Here is a 14,929-nt window from a genome sequence, read left to right on the forward strand (position 1 = left end):
AATATACCACCTAACCTTCTCCTGTCACCTTTGAAAAGGGTAGAACATTTTCCTAGGACATGTGGCTTGACCCACCCCCTGCCTGATCAGATCTCAGCACCAGATCTCCTACTTACCAGCAAGCCAGAAGGCTACCATGTAAGAGAGTTGGGCAATTTGGGTATTTTTACAGGAAAAAAAATCAACTCAGTTTGGTTCTTTCAAAACTGTTGTGAGGGACCCCTGGCTAGGAGAGGGATGCTGGGTTTGGAGAAAACAGCGAATTTTAGAGGCAATCTGCATACAGCCCCATGGAAACTGTGTTTAATATTTCTGCATGGCTAAGCACAGCTCCCCTGCTCCTCTGTGCATGGGCTGTTGGGGGAGATTGTCCTCATGAGGCACTGAGTACTTTCTCCCTACTCATAGTGTCTGAGGGCTTTCAATAGCAGGGGTGAAAAGGTCAAATACCTCAGAGGAAGACACTGAAACATCTGGTCTGGTAAATGATGCATATTGTTGCCTTCTTTGCAACATTACAAAGTGTCAGCATTAAAGATCTGAAAATGTATGGGCTGTGTCGCTTTCCAGGCAGCAAAAAGATAGCAAACTGAATGCAAAGGCTTGGTTTCACTGTGTGTCTGCAGGTCTCCAGCTTTCTGAAATCCTGAAAGGATCACTATGGTTCAGTAGGTCCAGGGTAGAGCTGGGTCATTATTTAAACAGCCTCTAAAAACACACCTTGATGTTGTGCTTTCTGGAGGAGAAAGGAGGGGAGGATCTAAAGGGAAAAAGGGGGAAAATACTTGAAATGGGAATGGATGAGCACGAGAAGAAAGGGGAGCAAAACGGTGAGGCCGTGGGTACATTAAGGCTATAAAGCAAAGGGAAGTTTGTGTGTGTGTCTGTGTCTGTGTCTGTGTCTCTCTCTGTGTGTGTGTGTGTGTGTGTGTGTATAAATAATACTCCTGAAAGGACAACTCCACCAAGCACCCATGTTTGGTATTCCAGGCTGTCCTGGTGACTCACAGCCTGTGTGTGCACTGACTGTGTGTGGTCAGTCAGTGCTTTCAAGGTAACATCTGAATACGGAGGAAAAAACATCTGTAAGCATTTCTTTAAATAGAGTTGGGTAGTTTATTTTCAGCAGCCTAAGTGGTGTCCTAAAGACAGGACAGCCTGGAAAAAGGCTAATGAGGATGTAAAAATGGATACTACAAATAGGTCTGATCATTAAAGGGAAAAAAAGAAAAAAAGAAACAACAAAAGCAACCTCAGGGAAATCCTGCAGCAGAGGAACAGTCCAGTTCAAGACATCACTCTTTAAAATGTTTATTAAAATCTGCCATATGGTTGCTGGTGCATCACTGTAACATGAGGAGTCAGATTCTGCTTTGGGAATTGCACAGACTTGAAAACCCAGAGCTGGTCATCAGAAAGTTCAGCGAAGCTACGCTTGAGCATTTAAAGGTTTATGGAAAGTCACAAAAGCTACCAAGGTGTAACACAGATTAACTTTACCTCTCTAACCTACTGCATCAAGCCACAGGCCCACAGAAGAAGAAATATCTTCAACTCCAAACAAACACACTCACAAATGTGGGCTTAGAAATCTTCACACGAATAAATTCTGCAGTTCATTTGACTTCTTCCAGCCAGATTTACTACAAGATGGAAGCATTTCTTCTTTGCTCTTTAATGTCAAGGCTCAAGCAGCATAGAAATTCTGTGGGATCCCTTTCACACCCAGGCCTGTTATCTGTTAAAAAAAATTAAAAATTAAAAGATAAAAGAAAGGAAATAGATAAATCTCCGACTGCGTATAATGAAAACATTCAAACATTGTAGAACAAATGCCATAGCAACAGTCTACTATGTGGAGGGTCCCCTGCTTCAAGAGGAGCCCAAAAGGAGTCATTACTTGCAGTTCTTCCAAACTCTTTAAGATCACTAAGATTATCAAGCACTACTCAATAATTTAAATGTTATCATTGGCCCTTGCATGTAGTCCTTATCTTCAAAACAATTAATAGTAATTTTTAACATGCTTTGCCCATGCAAGACAAATGTGAGTTTGGAAAACACCAATTCCCTTGTGGAACTGGAGAACTCAAGAACAAAACCAAAAAAGATGTTTATTTAATCCTCCTATGGGCTTCTAAACTGTGAAGCTTGAATATATCAGTTCTCAGCCATGAGATGCTGCTCTAAGCACTGCTTTCAACAGAAGTGTCCCAGCTCCCAGAATAGATCTCCATCCCTCCTGAAACATGTCTTCATCCTGTGGCCAAACTGATAAAAGAGTTTGGTCTGGGTTGATGGCAATTGCTGAGTAAGAACTGCATTTTATTCTCCTGATATGCTTTTTGCTAATGGAGTGAAAAAAAAAAATGAAGAGAGAAACAAGTTTCAGATTCAAGTGCCCCAGACAAAAATGTTTTTTTAAAAAGGAGCAATCATTTTTTGTTGGAATCTGGAATGTAGGGAATTCTCAGAACTTTAGGCCTGTAAGCCAAAGCTTAGAATTAAATACAGAAGTTTATTTGAGAGCTTAGAAAAGGTTTCCAAGATTAAGTGCTAGAAGCGAGAATGTAGATTTATATTTTAAAGTAGAGACACATTAAGCTAAGTAGAGGAAAGTTTAGAGTTTTGGAGTACAGTATTATAGATTTATATATCAAAACATGATTAGCTAAGAAAGCTTACTCTGTAACATGAATCCATAAGATGAAATATTTAAAGATTAAATCAAAACATAAATATCCTTGTTAACAGTGTTTTATTAGTCAATAAATCTTTAGAACATCTTACAACTAAAAGTCTTGTGACCTTTTAAACCATGTGGTGAAGATGTGAGCCAAACTCACCATTCCTACCTATATAGAAGATTAAAAAAATAAATCACATCATTTAAAACAACTCAGAAAGCCCATTTCTAACTCATTCAAAATTCCTTCAAATCCTCACAATTTTTAACAGACAAAAAAAATCCTAAAAGTTTTCCAACTGAGATGCAAAATTTTGCCCTGGTAGATTTAAAGGAGAAGTATGTTCTGTAAGCATTTAGATTTCCTGTCACAATTGAAAACTGAGAAGTAAGCGAATGAAATTTGCAAAAGTGATTAAATTCTAGTAAGAGATAAAAGCAGTGATAAAAGCAATTCCTTGCAGTGTGTACAGAGCACGCTATCCATATGGCAGATCCATACCCACTCACTGCCTTCAGGTCCTGACCAGCCAACTTTGGCCAACCCAGATATCAACACTATAACTTGCAATTTCTCCAAATCTTCCTTCCAAGTGCATGAGCAGCTCTGCAAAAGCAGCTGGGCCTGGCTGGGGGACAAGCTATGCACCTGGAGCAGCTCATAAGGTGAGTGGGATGAGCAAGGGCAGCTGGGGCCACCTCACTCCCAGAACATGAGGCTTGGCAGGTCTGATGTACAGAAAGAAATAAAATCTGCTCACCTTGAAAATCTCTCCCGCATGAGGTTCCTTGGCTAAGGTGGCCTCATCCAGCCCATCATATGCAGAAGTCACATACATTTCTGAGTAGTCTTTTCCACCAAAGCAGCAAGAGGTGATCCTTGGAGTAGGCAGCCTCACAGTTTGGATTCTTTTTCCTGGGAAAAATGTGCAATTGTTTGTTCATTTTTTAGGAAGCATGTTATTATGAATATACAGTTAGTACACATGGCACAGATGTGACATTTACTCAGAAGGCACCTCCCCTTCAGACAGAGACCACTTCCTAAAGGACAGTTTGTGGGGAAATCAAGTTATTTCATCTGCCTCATCTCTAACTATTTTTCAGGCTCTTCCCCCGCATCTGCGAGGCTTCATTTCCTTTCCTCAAAACAAAGCAGCACTGTGTGTGAGGTCAGGAAGGGCAGGGACATCTGGCTTGGGATGGATGCTGCTCCTTAAAGCATTTTCCAGTTAAACATTTCAACACTGAGAAATTTCATATGCAGCATTTTGTGGGGGTTTTTTGATAGTGATATTATTAAGAAGAGTATGCAGTTCATTAGCCAACGATGGGAGCAGGGGTACCTGACACTGGAGGCAGCACAGGGAGCTGCACTCTTTACATGATCAGAGCCTGAGCCAGCGATGCTCTTGGCAACCCATGGGGCAGAAATGGGCAATACTTTTCACCTTGTCTCCCCTTCAAACCATTCCTCCTGCTGCCATTCCCCTCACATTTATATGCACAAACTGGTGGAGGCCTTACCTGTCTCTGGGTCGATGCGAATGACTCTGCCGCCATCAATACAGGCCACCCAGAGCTTCCCTTCTGCATCTATGCACATCCCGTCAGGCATTTGCTCCTCCTTTTCCAGATGGTACAAAAGCTTGGGGCAGGCTGCAGGAAGAGTTACAAAGCTGATGTTATGTGGGCTGCTACCCATTCTGTATCAGATCCCAGTCTAACCTCTTCCATGCCCTTGCAAACAGCTACGTGCATTTTCTGTGAGAAAGACATGCTGCAAAGTGCACATCACACCTGCATTCTGCAGATGTGTTAAAAGCCTAATTCAGCCTGGCAGAGACAAGTCCCCAGCACAGCCATTTCAGTCTGGGATTGTACCAAATTAGTGTTCCTGTTATTTTACCAAGAGAAGAGAACAAAATGCCCCATCTCTCTTGTTAACCCACCTGCTGCCTGCCACAACACAACTGCTGCAAGTGCAGTATCTTTTCTTGGACCTTTATTGGTCATGTCACATAAATAATCGCCTGGTTAATTAAACATTGGTGATAACAAATCTCTCCTAGCTAAAGATCAAAAACTTTACTTTTTAATGGCCAACCAAGCAACCAGTTTTGATTAAACCTGAGCACCAACTCATGGTCAGGGATGCAGTGCAGATATGTGGGTGAGCAGTCAGGTTCATGGAGGAGGGCCCATGGGTTATGATCACCTGCTCTGACCCACCCAGCACCTTCTGGTCATTACAGTACCCAAGAATAGACAGCTGTGAACATAAAGCCAAGCCTAGGAAGCTCAAACATATTACTTTTTTATATTTGCAGGGGGAAATATTGCATTATATCCTCTCTTGAAATCTTATATCCTAAAATCTGTGGAAAGAGATGTTCTCAAGAAAATGAAATCTGAGTGAATGCAATTACTTTGTGTGATTTTCATCTGTGATTACCCAAAGTCTGCTCTCTTTAAAGTACAAAGGCAGTTCAGCCATTTAAATTCCTGTGGAGTATATCAGGCTGATACAGCATAAAGATATTTCCAAGAGTTTTGAAATTAGGTTAGATCCATTTTGCTTACATCTTAATTTACTTCCTTGCAGATACAATAAAAAGTGTTTATCCATAAAATGAATTTAAGTTAAATTTGAAAACATCTTAATTTCAGAAATTTGGTTGGGAAAACTCTGTCACAATGACAGCTTGATCCTGCAAATACCTTTCTGAGAAATACATACATGCCTGTTCTCCACTTGTATTTATGGAGCTAGTGCAATCAAAGGAATTCCAGTAGATGGCACTCAAGAATAAATACCATCCTAAAAGCTCTTCCTCATCCTGCAGTGTAAATGGCTTCCTCCCTGCAACTCCTTGAACAGCTCTAAGTATGAGCCATCTCTCCAGATGAAAGCTGAAAGACTGTCAAAAATTTGTTCACCAAATACACCTGGTGAGTAACCAAATTTGAGGAACATCACAGTCAGCCAGCTGACAAGTTGTAACCAGAAGATTAGAGATCTGTCAAATAAATCCCTACATCTCACAGGCCCAGGTCTTGCTGCAGACCAGGTAAACTTGTCACCAAATTTAAAAGCATGTGTACCAATCTTCCCAGTGTGCACATCATAGCTGAAGGCATGGACAGCGTATGACAGGCTGTCGATGTGGAAGAAGGTCCTGTGGTCCAGGGACCAATCCAGACCATTGGAGATGTCCAACTGGTCCAGCTGTTTTATTACTGAATGGTCGGGGAAGAGGGTATAGAGAGCTCCTTGCCGCCTCGCTCGGACTCCTGGCGCTGTCTCTTCAGCCATCGTGCCTGAAACAGAAGTGGAGCACTGGTTAGAAAGTAGAAGCTTGTTCCTAAGGTTTGATCAAAAACCTCCTCTAAGTGTTACCAAGAGGTCCTAGGGAGAACCACAGGCTGTGATTTTTTTTCTTTTCTTCCTAAAACGAAAATATTTGTCGGAAGAAATTCTTTGCTCTGAGGGTAGTGAGGCACAGGAACGGGTTGCCAAGAGAAGCTGTGGATGCCCCATGCTTGGAAGTGTTCAGGGCCAGGCTGGATGGAGCTTTGAGCCACCTGATCTAGTGGAAGGTGTCTCTGCCCACAGCAGGGAGGTTGGAACTACAAGGTCTTAAGGGTCCCTTCCAACCCAAACCATTCTATGATTCTACAATGCTGCAATCCTATGGTGAAAGGGACTAATAGGTTCTGTCAGATTGATGAGAAAGAGCAAAAGGAGCAGATCGGGGCAGCTGCCTCCCACAGAGCAGATCCTGGCCAATGAAAGGGTGTTTCTGCATTGCCATGAGGTTTAAGTCATAGACATCAAAGACCCAAAGGACCACCAGGACATGCCAGAAGGTTGAGTTTTTGCTCACAGCAAAAGCTGAGATGCAGGCAGGCATCAATCATACTGTTTTGTTGTTGCTCTTTGTAGGCTACTTTGATAATTTAAATGGGCTGTGACCATTAAAATACAGGTGCACACCATGTGCCTGAGAGCATTGCTCAAACAATTCTTGAACTCTGTTGGGCTTCGTGCCATGACCACTTCCCTGGGGAGCTTGTTCCAGCGCCTGACCACCTTGGTTGAAGGTTGAAGACCTTTCACAAAATGTACAACTTAAACCTCCTTCTTGCCTTCAGGAGGCTGAGCATCTCCCTCCTCTCCTTGTTTTTCACAAGCTAACCAAGAGAGGCTGCACATAACGGGTACAAGCTGCAGCTCATGTTCTGCTCTAGAAGCTACATCCTTCTCTACATCTCCAGAAAAAATCCCACCTACATGAGCCCTTCATTGGCTTTTCCATGAAGGCACTTGTTTGAAAAACACCTTCCGCCAAGTAGGAGAGCCTTCCTGTCAGATGGCCCATGTCAACAGCATCTGTCCTCATCTAGGTCAGAAGATGTAGAGTTCCTTTCCTCCTCCACTGGGCAGTAACCAAGCAGAGCATTCACAAGACAGGGAATAAATAAAAATGCCTTATATAAAATACACTATCATTAGTTTCCCTTTGCTCCAGGGGAAATTTCTGCCAGGAACTTACCAGCAAAAAACCTTCCCTTTGGATCCACTTTCCCATCATTGAACCTGTTGTTGGGTTTATCCTGCTCGAGCTCGAGGATGGTGGTGACTGCCTGGGTGTCCCAGTCCAGGAAGGCAAACCGGGTCCCCAGGGTGATGACATAGCCCCCACACTGCCGCAGAGCCACTGAGCTGACACGGGCATCTGTGGGTGAGAGAGAGCAGAAGATGCAGGGTATCTCTGGGGCCATCACTCGGCCCTCACCGAGGGCATCTGGGCTTGACTGGGACATCCCTGGCCAGGAAAGGCTGAGCTGCTGCTAAGATCCTTCTCCCCTGTGATTGCTAGCACATCTCACTGGCTCCATGTTCCATGGATTTTTCCACCTTCTAGGAGGGCACAGCTTTCAGGACTGTACCTTTCCCTCTGCAGGTCCCAGATGAAACATGCATTCCCATTTAGGCTTATCGGGGCAACATGTGCACTCTACTTGGCTGGCTTAGGCCACGCTGTGCTCAGCAATACATTGTGGGGAGACAGGGAGTGTGGTCCCATGGAAAGTAAGAGAGACCACCAACCTGCAGGACCCCTAGCAGGAAGGGTGGATGGGACAGACAGAGTCCCAGAGGATGAAGTAGTGAGTGTGGACTCTTACCCACGGACACGCTCTGCACCTCATTGGTGACTGGGCTCCAGCGGCAAACTTTCTGTGAGTTGATGTCCACGTAGACAAGGGCATTCTCCCTTTCTTCCCAGACTGGGCACTCTCCCATGCGGTTCTTCTCCTTCACAACAGACTCAATTTTGATGGAGGAAGACATGGTCTGAGGGGAAGTTAATAATGGATGTAATTAAAAGCTCTCATGTGAATTTTTTCATGCCTACAATATTGAAAAGCAGAGATTGTAAATAACAAAGCACTCCAAATCCCACATGACAAAGTAATTTAGGAGGTTCTTATGACATTTCCACGGCCTCGTGGCTGGAACTGAGCTTGAGGTGCCAAAGCTTCTCCTCACCAAAACTTTCCCAAACCACAACTGCTGATGAGGCACCTGTCTCCAGGCACAGGAGTGCTGGGGCTGTGGCTCTAAGCTGGAACCAAGCTGCTGCCAGGGGATCCGTGATCCTAAGGGTCCCCCTGACCACAGGGAGGGACCAGAAGGCAGCAGCACCAATGAATGCTGGATCAATCTCTTTGTGGAAAATCAAGGCTCTGCCCTACAAACACAAGTGAATTAATTTCCTCCCCAGGAAGACATTTACACACCCACAGCACCCACTCCACTTTGCCACAGAGGCCGCTGCACAACAAATGCCTGTTCCCACACCAAGTGAGTAAGAATATGCAAATACTGAGGAAGGCTCCTGCCTTTGAAATTCCACTGCTTTGTTTTCCCTCTAAGCATTTCATCTTCATCAGCCCCCCCAGTGCCCCAGCTTCATCTCCAACCCTTGTTGCACACTCCAAATTTCACCCAATGCCAAGCTGTGGGGTGCAATTACCCCAATTGCTGCTTGGGGGGCCAAAGCCACCAGTGGAGCTCCCATTCCATATGCCTGCTTCTGCCAGAAGTTGTTTATGCTCTGGCTACCCTGTCCCCATTGCAGCAGGGTGCTTGCAGGGACATCGGTCAATCGGCCACCGCTGGCTGACCCCCACACATGGTGCACAACCCATCAGTTTTGTGTCCAGTACTCACTGATGTCCTCTAAAACACAGATCCTGTCCCTTCCCTGACCTTGCTGTGGGGTGGGAGGTGACAACAACCTCCACACTGAGCTCTTACAAAAGAAAGAGGCCCACTCACTGCCTCAGTCACTCAACGGAGCAGCCTCCACTGCTGCACCCACTGGCCTCAGCACATTTTTTCCACAGATTGGGAGATAATTCTTGGGAGGCAGCCAATCCCTGACATAACATCAATCCTAGGGATTACTGTCTACAAGTGGGTATTGTTTCCTAGCAGGTGAGCTGGCGACAAGGTGTACAAATAATTAATTAGCATTAATGCACTTCAAAATACGTGGGAAGAGCCAGTCAATCACTGTGAGTGGAAATGCCAGGACTGAGGGACATTGGATCTTTCTGTAATGAGTCACACCACCAAGGTAAGTTTCAAAAAACCCATCTATCAAAAATTTACTTCTCCCTACCCAAATACACTGGCCACAAGAGGCTGGGCAGCAAGCTGCTCCACACAGGAAAATAGCATCTAAAGCATAAATGAAGATACACAGCAAGATGCCAAGTTTTAACCTCCAGAAACCTGTTATACACCGCTTGAGCTGGAGGAGTGAGTTTCTTGTGGGTTAAAGCTTTGTGTCATGTGGCTGCCATATGTGGGACCCGAGGCTTGGAGACACAATGCTGACTTTATTGCATCGTGGTCTGGGAAGCACGGAGCTGTTCTCACCCCAGTGGGAAAACAAGAGTTCGGCAGCAGCACGGTTCCTGCAGAGGCAGAAAGGCTCCAGATCTGCAGCAGCCAGGGTGTATTTGTCTTGTCAGCTGTTTCATTGACCCAACTGAGCCTTATTAAACCTTTCTTTTCCCACCAGCTCCTGTTTCATTTACATGCCCCATGTTCAACTCCTGCAACACCAAAACAGGGGCCTGGCAGATAAGCCGTGGTGAAATACTGATTCACAGACCCATCCCACATGCCACATGAGGAGTACACACTCACACCATTGCCAGCTGTTTCACAAGGCATAGGCAGGGGAGAAACCATCCTGCCTGCACCAGCTGCCTGCTTCCCCCTCTCCTGTTCCCCCAGCGATGCTGCAGAGACTTGCCTGTCCCATGGACCCTCAGTGCACATCTGACTGCACATTCAGCCACAGCATCCTTCCCCTCTGCCAAAGAAATAACTCCTGTGTGTCACTCCAGCTGTGGAGGTTTCCATACTGGTGAATATTGTGGCTCAAATCATCCTCACCCCTCCCTGTTTTTAAGAAGAGAGCAATTAGAAGGGAAGGTCTGTGTTTTGCTAGCTGAGGTTTCACTAATTTTTACAAGCAGCTGAAAATGGAGGCCTTTAACAGGAAGGACCATCCAACCCTCAGTGGCAGCATTACCCTCCAAAAGAGTCCCCACAAGCTGTGAGGGACTCAGCCCTGGTTCTATCCAGTCCCTGTCCCTCCTCTGCTCGGTGCTCTGCTCATTTCCTGCCATGCCCTCCCTGCCGACACCCCCTGGAACTATGCAGCAGTAACATTTCACCAAATACAGCATATCAGAGGGAAAAATGAGGAAATGACTCCAAAAACCTGGTTCCAAATATCCTAATATAATCAGTCCCCAAGAATCCTGCCGCCTGGGCACCTCTATCTGTGGCACCTTGCACCCTGCTTGGTACAGCACTGACCCATCAGGGAGGAGCATGCAAGGAAAGATGAGAAATTCCAAGCAAAATCACCAAATACTTCTGTATTCTCCCAAAGCAAAATCCTGCAGAAAAAATCATCACATTCACCCTGCCTATATCCTCTTTCCAACATTTTGTTGGCTTTGCAGCCTCCTGTACTCATGCACAAGGGATGGACAGGTGTCACTGAAACATTTTCCAAGTTAAACTGTTAAACTGTTTAACTGGTAAAAGTTAACAGAACTTGGAGACCATAAGAAAATTTTCCTGTTAGGAATAAAAAATGAATGTAAAAACATCCTGTCTGCTCTAGAAACTAAACCTTCTCTGGCAGCCATTCGAAAATAGCCTTTCTAGACCCATTCTGTCCACATCCCTTTTCAAATAATCTGCACAAAAGTTGGTCATTTCAGTACCCCTAAAAAGATACAGTTAAAATACAAATAAATGACTGGCCTTAAAAGTGTTTTTGCTGTTTCCTTCCCTCTCTCCCTCCCATGTAAACACACATAATTTCATTTTTAATGTCAAACTGAACCTTCAAATAAGCAGGCAGACAGCTAAAACTTCTAATGTACAGTCAAGCAACCATCTGCACAAACCAGAGAATTTTAAGAACCCTTTTCCCCTCAGTCAAACAGCTGAATATCTTTACCAAGCTGGAGGACACCTATGCGAAACTCTGCAGTTCATCACACCAACGCACCTGCTGAGGAAAATATTGCAAGCCCTGGCTTGGTGACTCTTTTCCAGCACTGGTCCAATGAAACTGGCTGCTGTTTTCAGCGACGGTTAAAAATGTGCACCAGTTGATGTTATCTGCATGGAGCAGGTAACCCTTTACATTTTGTATTCAGTCAGCAGTCACATGAATGATGAGGCAGGGACCAAAGCCTTTCTGAATGGTCTGGTTTGCAGTGCCAGCAGCAGGACATGTGATAGAGAAAAATCCTTGCTCAGTATTTTTCTCATGTCAGGAGAGTGTGAGAGGGAAACTGAGGCGTTGCACCATTCAGTTGCCCCGAGGGCTAGCTCAGTCTTCCAAAATTTAGGGTGCTGAAAAGGGAAGGTTAATGAAAGATGCAAGGGAGGGTTTTGTAGTATTCTGATAAGGGAAAAAAATATTGTTGCAATTAAGGCTTATTATCATCTTTAAGACTTGGCTGCTGCTCCCAGCTGTGCCACAACCTTCTTGTGTGCGAAGTCACAGGGCTCCTCACCTCGAGCATGCAAAGCCTGATCCCACTTTGGCAAAAAGCTCCAAGCTTCTGCCTGTAGCACACACAAGGCAGGACTTTTACCAGCCAGTCTCAGCAACTGCCACGGTTGCTGCAGGATGGCCATGTCTTGCCAGCTTTTATTTTCTTCGTTCTTTGGCATTTGCCTTTTGTTGTTTGGTCTGCGGGAGGCCAAGGTGGAAGATGCCAAGTGCCTTCTCCCACCAGCCCTGCTCAGCAGAGGTAGGTGATGGCAGGGCCAGCAAGGTGGGGACAAGGCAGGCTTGCCATGGGGACAGGGACCAAGCTGGGCAGTGAGCCAGAGCGACCACCAGAGTTTTGTTGACAGGATGTGACAATGCTCACAGGGGTCTTAGGATGAGGGAAGAGATGAGAAAGTTGACTCCATGTTCAGAAGGCTTGGTTTATTATTTTATGATATATATTATAATAGAAACTATACTAAAAGAATAGAAAAAAAGATTTCATCAGAAAGCTTAGCTAAAAATAGAAAAAGAATAAATAACAAAAGCTTGTCTCTAACCAAGACAGTCTAGATAGGTAGACTGTGATTGACCATTAATTAAAAACAACTAGATGAGACCAATCACAGGTCCACCTGTTGCATTCCACAACAGCAAATAAGAATTGTTTACAGTTTGTTCCTGAGACCTCTCAGCAACTCGAGAAGAAAAAATCCTAAAGAAAAGATTTTTCATAGAACATGTCAGTGACAACAGGGCCACACTCAGCAAGGGTGGAAGCCACTTGGGAGAAATCGGCCCCAGTCCAGCATGCAGGAACAATGCATTTCTTTATTCATGAAAGACTTTAATGAGCTTTGTAATTTGATGTTCAAATGATTCACAGGATGAACACGTTTCCCTGATAAGCAAGTAGACAAGACAGATATATTATCCTACCATAGTCACCACCAATCCACATTCAGAGATTAAAAAATTACAGCCTTAAGACATAGACAAATTGAAACATTTCTAGGGAAAAGAGATATAAAAAAGCCAGGTATATTTCCAAGTCAAACTCCTTCCAAAATCACTGTATTACGACAACGTGATTCTGGGTGCCTTGAGGACCCTTCTGAGATTTCCTTGGCCTCCACTGGCTCCATCTCATCTCTGCACAAACCCTCAGTCTCTGCTTGCTCTCAAAAAAAAATATTATGTTACTCTCTGCTTTCTTTTTTATAACCTAGATGTTAATTTGGGAGGGGGGTTCAAGTAGAACAATATGCATGTTTTTCACAGCATTTTCAGCTGGAAGACATATTCAAAAGGAAAATTCTGGTTTATGATAATTTTCACTGAAAATTAATTTTCATCTGAAAAAAAACCCCTGAGAAATATAAGTTATCTTGTTTTCTGCAAAATATTTCCCAAAGAATTTTCTCTAAATGGATTTTGGAGGAGAAAACCATATTTTCCACACAGCTTTTCACTTCTGGTGACTTGATTTCCCCATCACAGGCTGCAGCAACGTAAAACCAAATGAGGCAGAGAAAACCACATTTTCCACACAGCTTTTCACTTCTGGTAACTTGATTTCCCCATCACAGGCTGCAGCAACGTAAAACCAAGAGAAGCAGAGGGACAAAGAATTCACCTTGCTGCAAATGAAAACACCAAACGTGCAGCTTGCTGGGTGAGCAGCTTGGATGCTGGATCATTGGTGGCACAGTAAGGACAGTAGCTGGGAAAATTATACCAGAATCACATCCTTCTAATTTATTCATGTGGCTGCAAATGCTCTGGGGATGCCCCTGCCACATTTTGCACCATCTCTTATTCCTACCCCGACCACTTCTAGGCTACCACCACAAAATTATCACATCTCCCACTCTGCCATTTCAACATCCCACATCTGCCTTTCCAGAAGTCAGTCACTTTAGGAAGAGACACATCTCAAAGGTTTTGTGGGTGTTGCTGATGAGTGGTGCAGCTCTGCAGTAGCAGGTGCATGTATTTGCCAGCCAGCAGCTTTTCTATTAATTGTTTCCACAACATAAAGAGCCTGGCCTTGCCACGCACTTTGTTTGTTTCTAATGTTGCTGGGTTGCAAAGCAGAAGTTTCTAGTGAAGTCAGCCAAAGGCAGCCACGCACCCCTGTACCCCTGGCTGACACCCAACCACTTGTCTCCTTCTGGTGTGGCTTCCTCTCTCCTTTCCCACTGCTTTGGTGTCCTCTGATGCAACTCTTACCCGCTGCTTTTTGTAGTCCCTAGTTTTTATCAACATAGAGTAGTCAGGAGAATACCAAGGCATTATTGCACCACATAACATGGTATTTAAACAGTGGTACTTGTCTTCTGCTCCCCACAGGCATGTGCTCAGACAATAGCTCAGAATTTGTTCTTGTGGCTTTGCAAATATTTAGTAAATCCATCGCTTCCTTTTTTTTCCCCATCACTCTCCAAAATATACTTGTGCCACTCATTCCCCTTGAGGATCCATCCCATCGTTCATTGCTCTAGAAAATCAGCATGGCTTGTTATTTGGTTGTCCTGATCCCTTAAAGGTTTTTGCCCCTTTGCAGCTCTCAGAGGAAGAGCCCTCCCTCTAACAGGCCGAGTTAACAAAGACACAGGCATTGAAGACCCCGGGCAGATACAAATATAGCTACTCACCCCAGCGATATCTCGCTTGACAGCACGGTCCAAAAGTGAAGCCAAAGCTTATCTTTTCCTGGCCTCACCCTTTTGTAGGAAGGGCCTGGTCCCTCCCTTGTGCTCGTGATGGGAAGAACTGGAGCTCCCCAGGCAGTCAGGGCCGCCTGCTTTTATTTCAGCAGAGCTATTTTGCCAGCAAAGGATTACAAGAGCTTTCTCCACCTTGGTTGGGAACAACTGCGCTTCACCTATGACTATAGATTTTGGTCATGAGGGTGAAGAAACCCTTGAGGGCTCAGCAGCTGCTCCTTCTGATACAGCCTTTCCTGTCACCGGGTTCTTGCTCAACCCTAACTGAAATCAGGGCTGATCTTTGATCAAAGAGGTGAGCGCCATTAATAAGCAAGGGATTAAACAAAAGTCAGGAAGCCTTCCTAATTGAGGGAACCGGCAAGGGCTCAGCTCCAGTTTGCCAGACCCAGCACTCTGTCATGGGA

General features: G+C 44.7%; 1 protein-coding gene across 2 annotated transcripts; it reads right to left on the reverse strand.

Annotated features, from left to right (window-relative positions):
* Positions 1-1,295: 1,295 nt before the first annotated feature.
* LOC132323775 (regucalcin-like) lies at positions 1,296-14,700 on the reverse strand. Of its 2 annotated transcripts, none has more exons than XM_059839410.1 (7): positions 14,451-14,700; positions 7,877-8,045; positions 7,243-7,425; positions 5,792-6,007; positions 4,214-4,345; positions 3,448-3,602; positions 1,296-1,738 (listed from the first exon to the last, which is right to left on the reverse strand). In XM_059839410.1, exons 2-7 carry the CDS (start codon positions 8,040-8,042, stop codon positions 1,688-1,690), a joined length of 903 nt encoding a protein of 300 aa, XP_059695393.1. In that variant the 5' UTR covers positions 8,043-8,045; positions 14,451-14,700; the 3' UTR covers positions 1,296-1,687. The 2 variants fall into 2 exon arrangements, with proteins under 2 accessions (XP_059695393.1, XP_059695394.1); XM_059839411.1 differs by lacking the exon at positions 14,451-14,700 and adding an exon at positions 11,299-11,443.
* Between the last annotated feature and the right edge of the window lie 229 nt (positions 14,701-14,929).

Source organism: Haemorhous mexicanus, chromosome 2, assembly GCF_027477595.1.
Source record: "Haemorhous mexicanus isolate bHaeMex1 chromosome 2, bHaeMex1.pri, whole genome shotgun sequence".
NCBI lineage: Eukaryota > Metazoa > Chordata > Aves > Passeriformes > Fringillidae > Haemorhous > Haemorhous mexicanus.

What these genes read in the sequence shown, in the direction of transcription:
- LOC132323775 (XM_059839410.1), bottom strand. Translation starts at nt 8,042, where the DNA reads ATGTCTTCCTCCATCAAAATTGAGTCTGTTGTGAAGGAGAAGAACCGC. An exon ending in AAAGGGAAGGTTTTTTGCTG is followed by an intron (nt 6,008 to 7,242) that starts GTAAGTTCCTGG and finishes CTTCTGTTTCAG; the next exon opens with GCACGATGGCTGAAGAGACA. An exon ending in TGTGCACACTGGGAAGATTG is followed by an intron (nt 4,346 to 5,791) that starts GTACACATGCTT and finishes CTCTTCCTGCAG; the next exon opens with CCTGCCCCAAGCTTTTGTAC.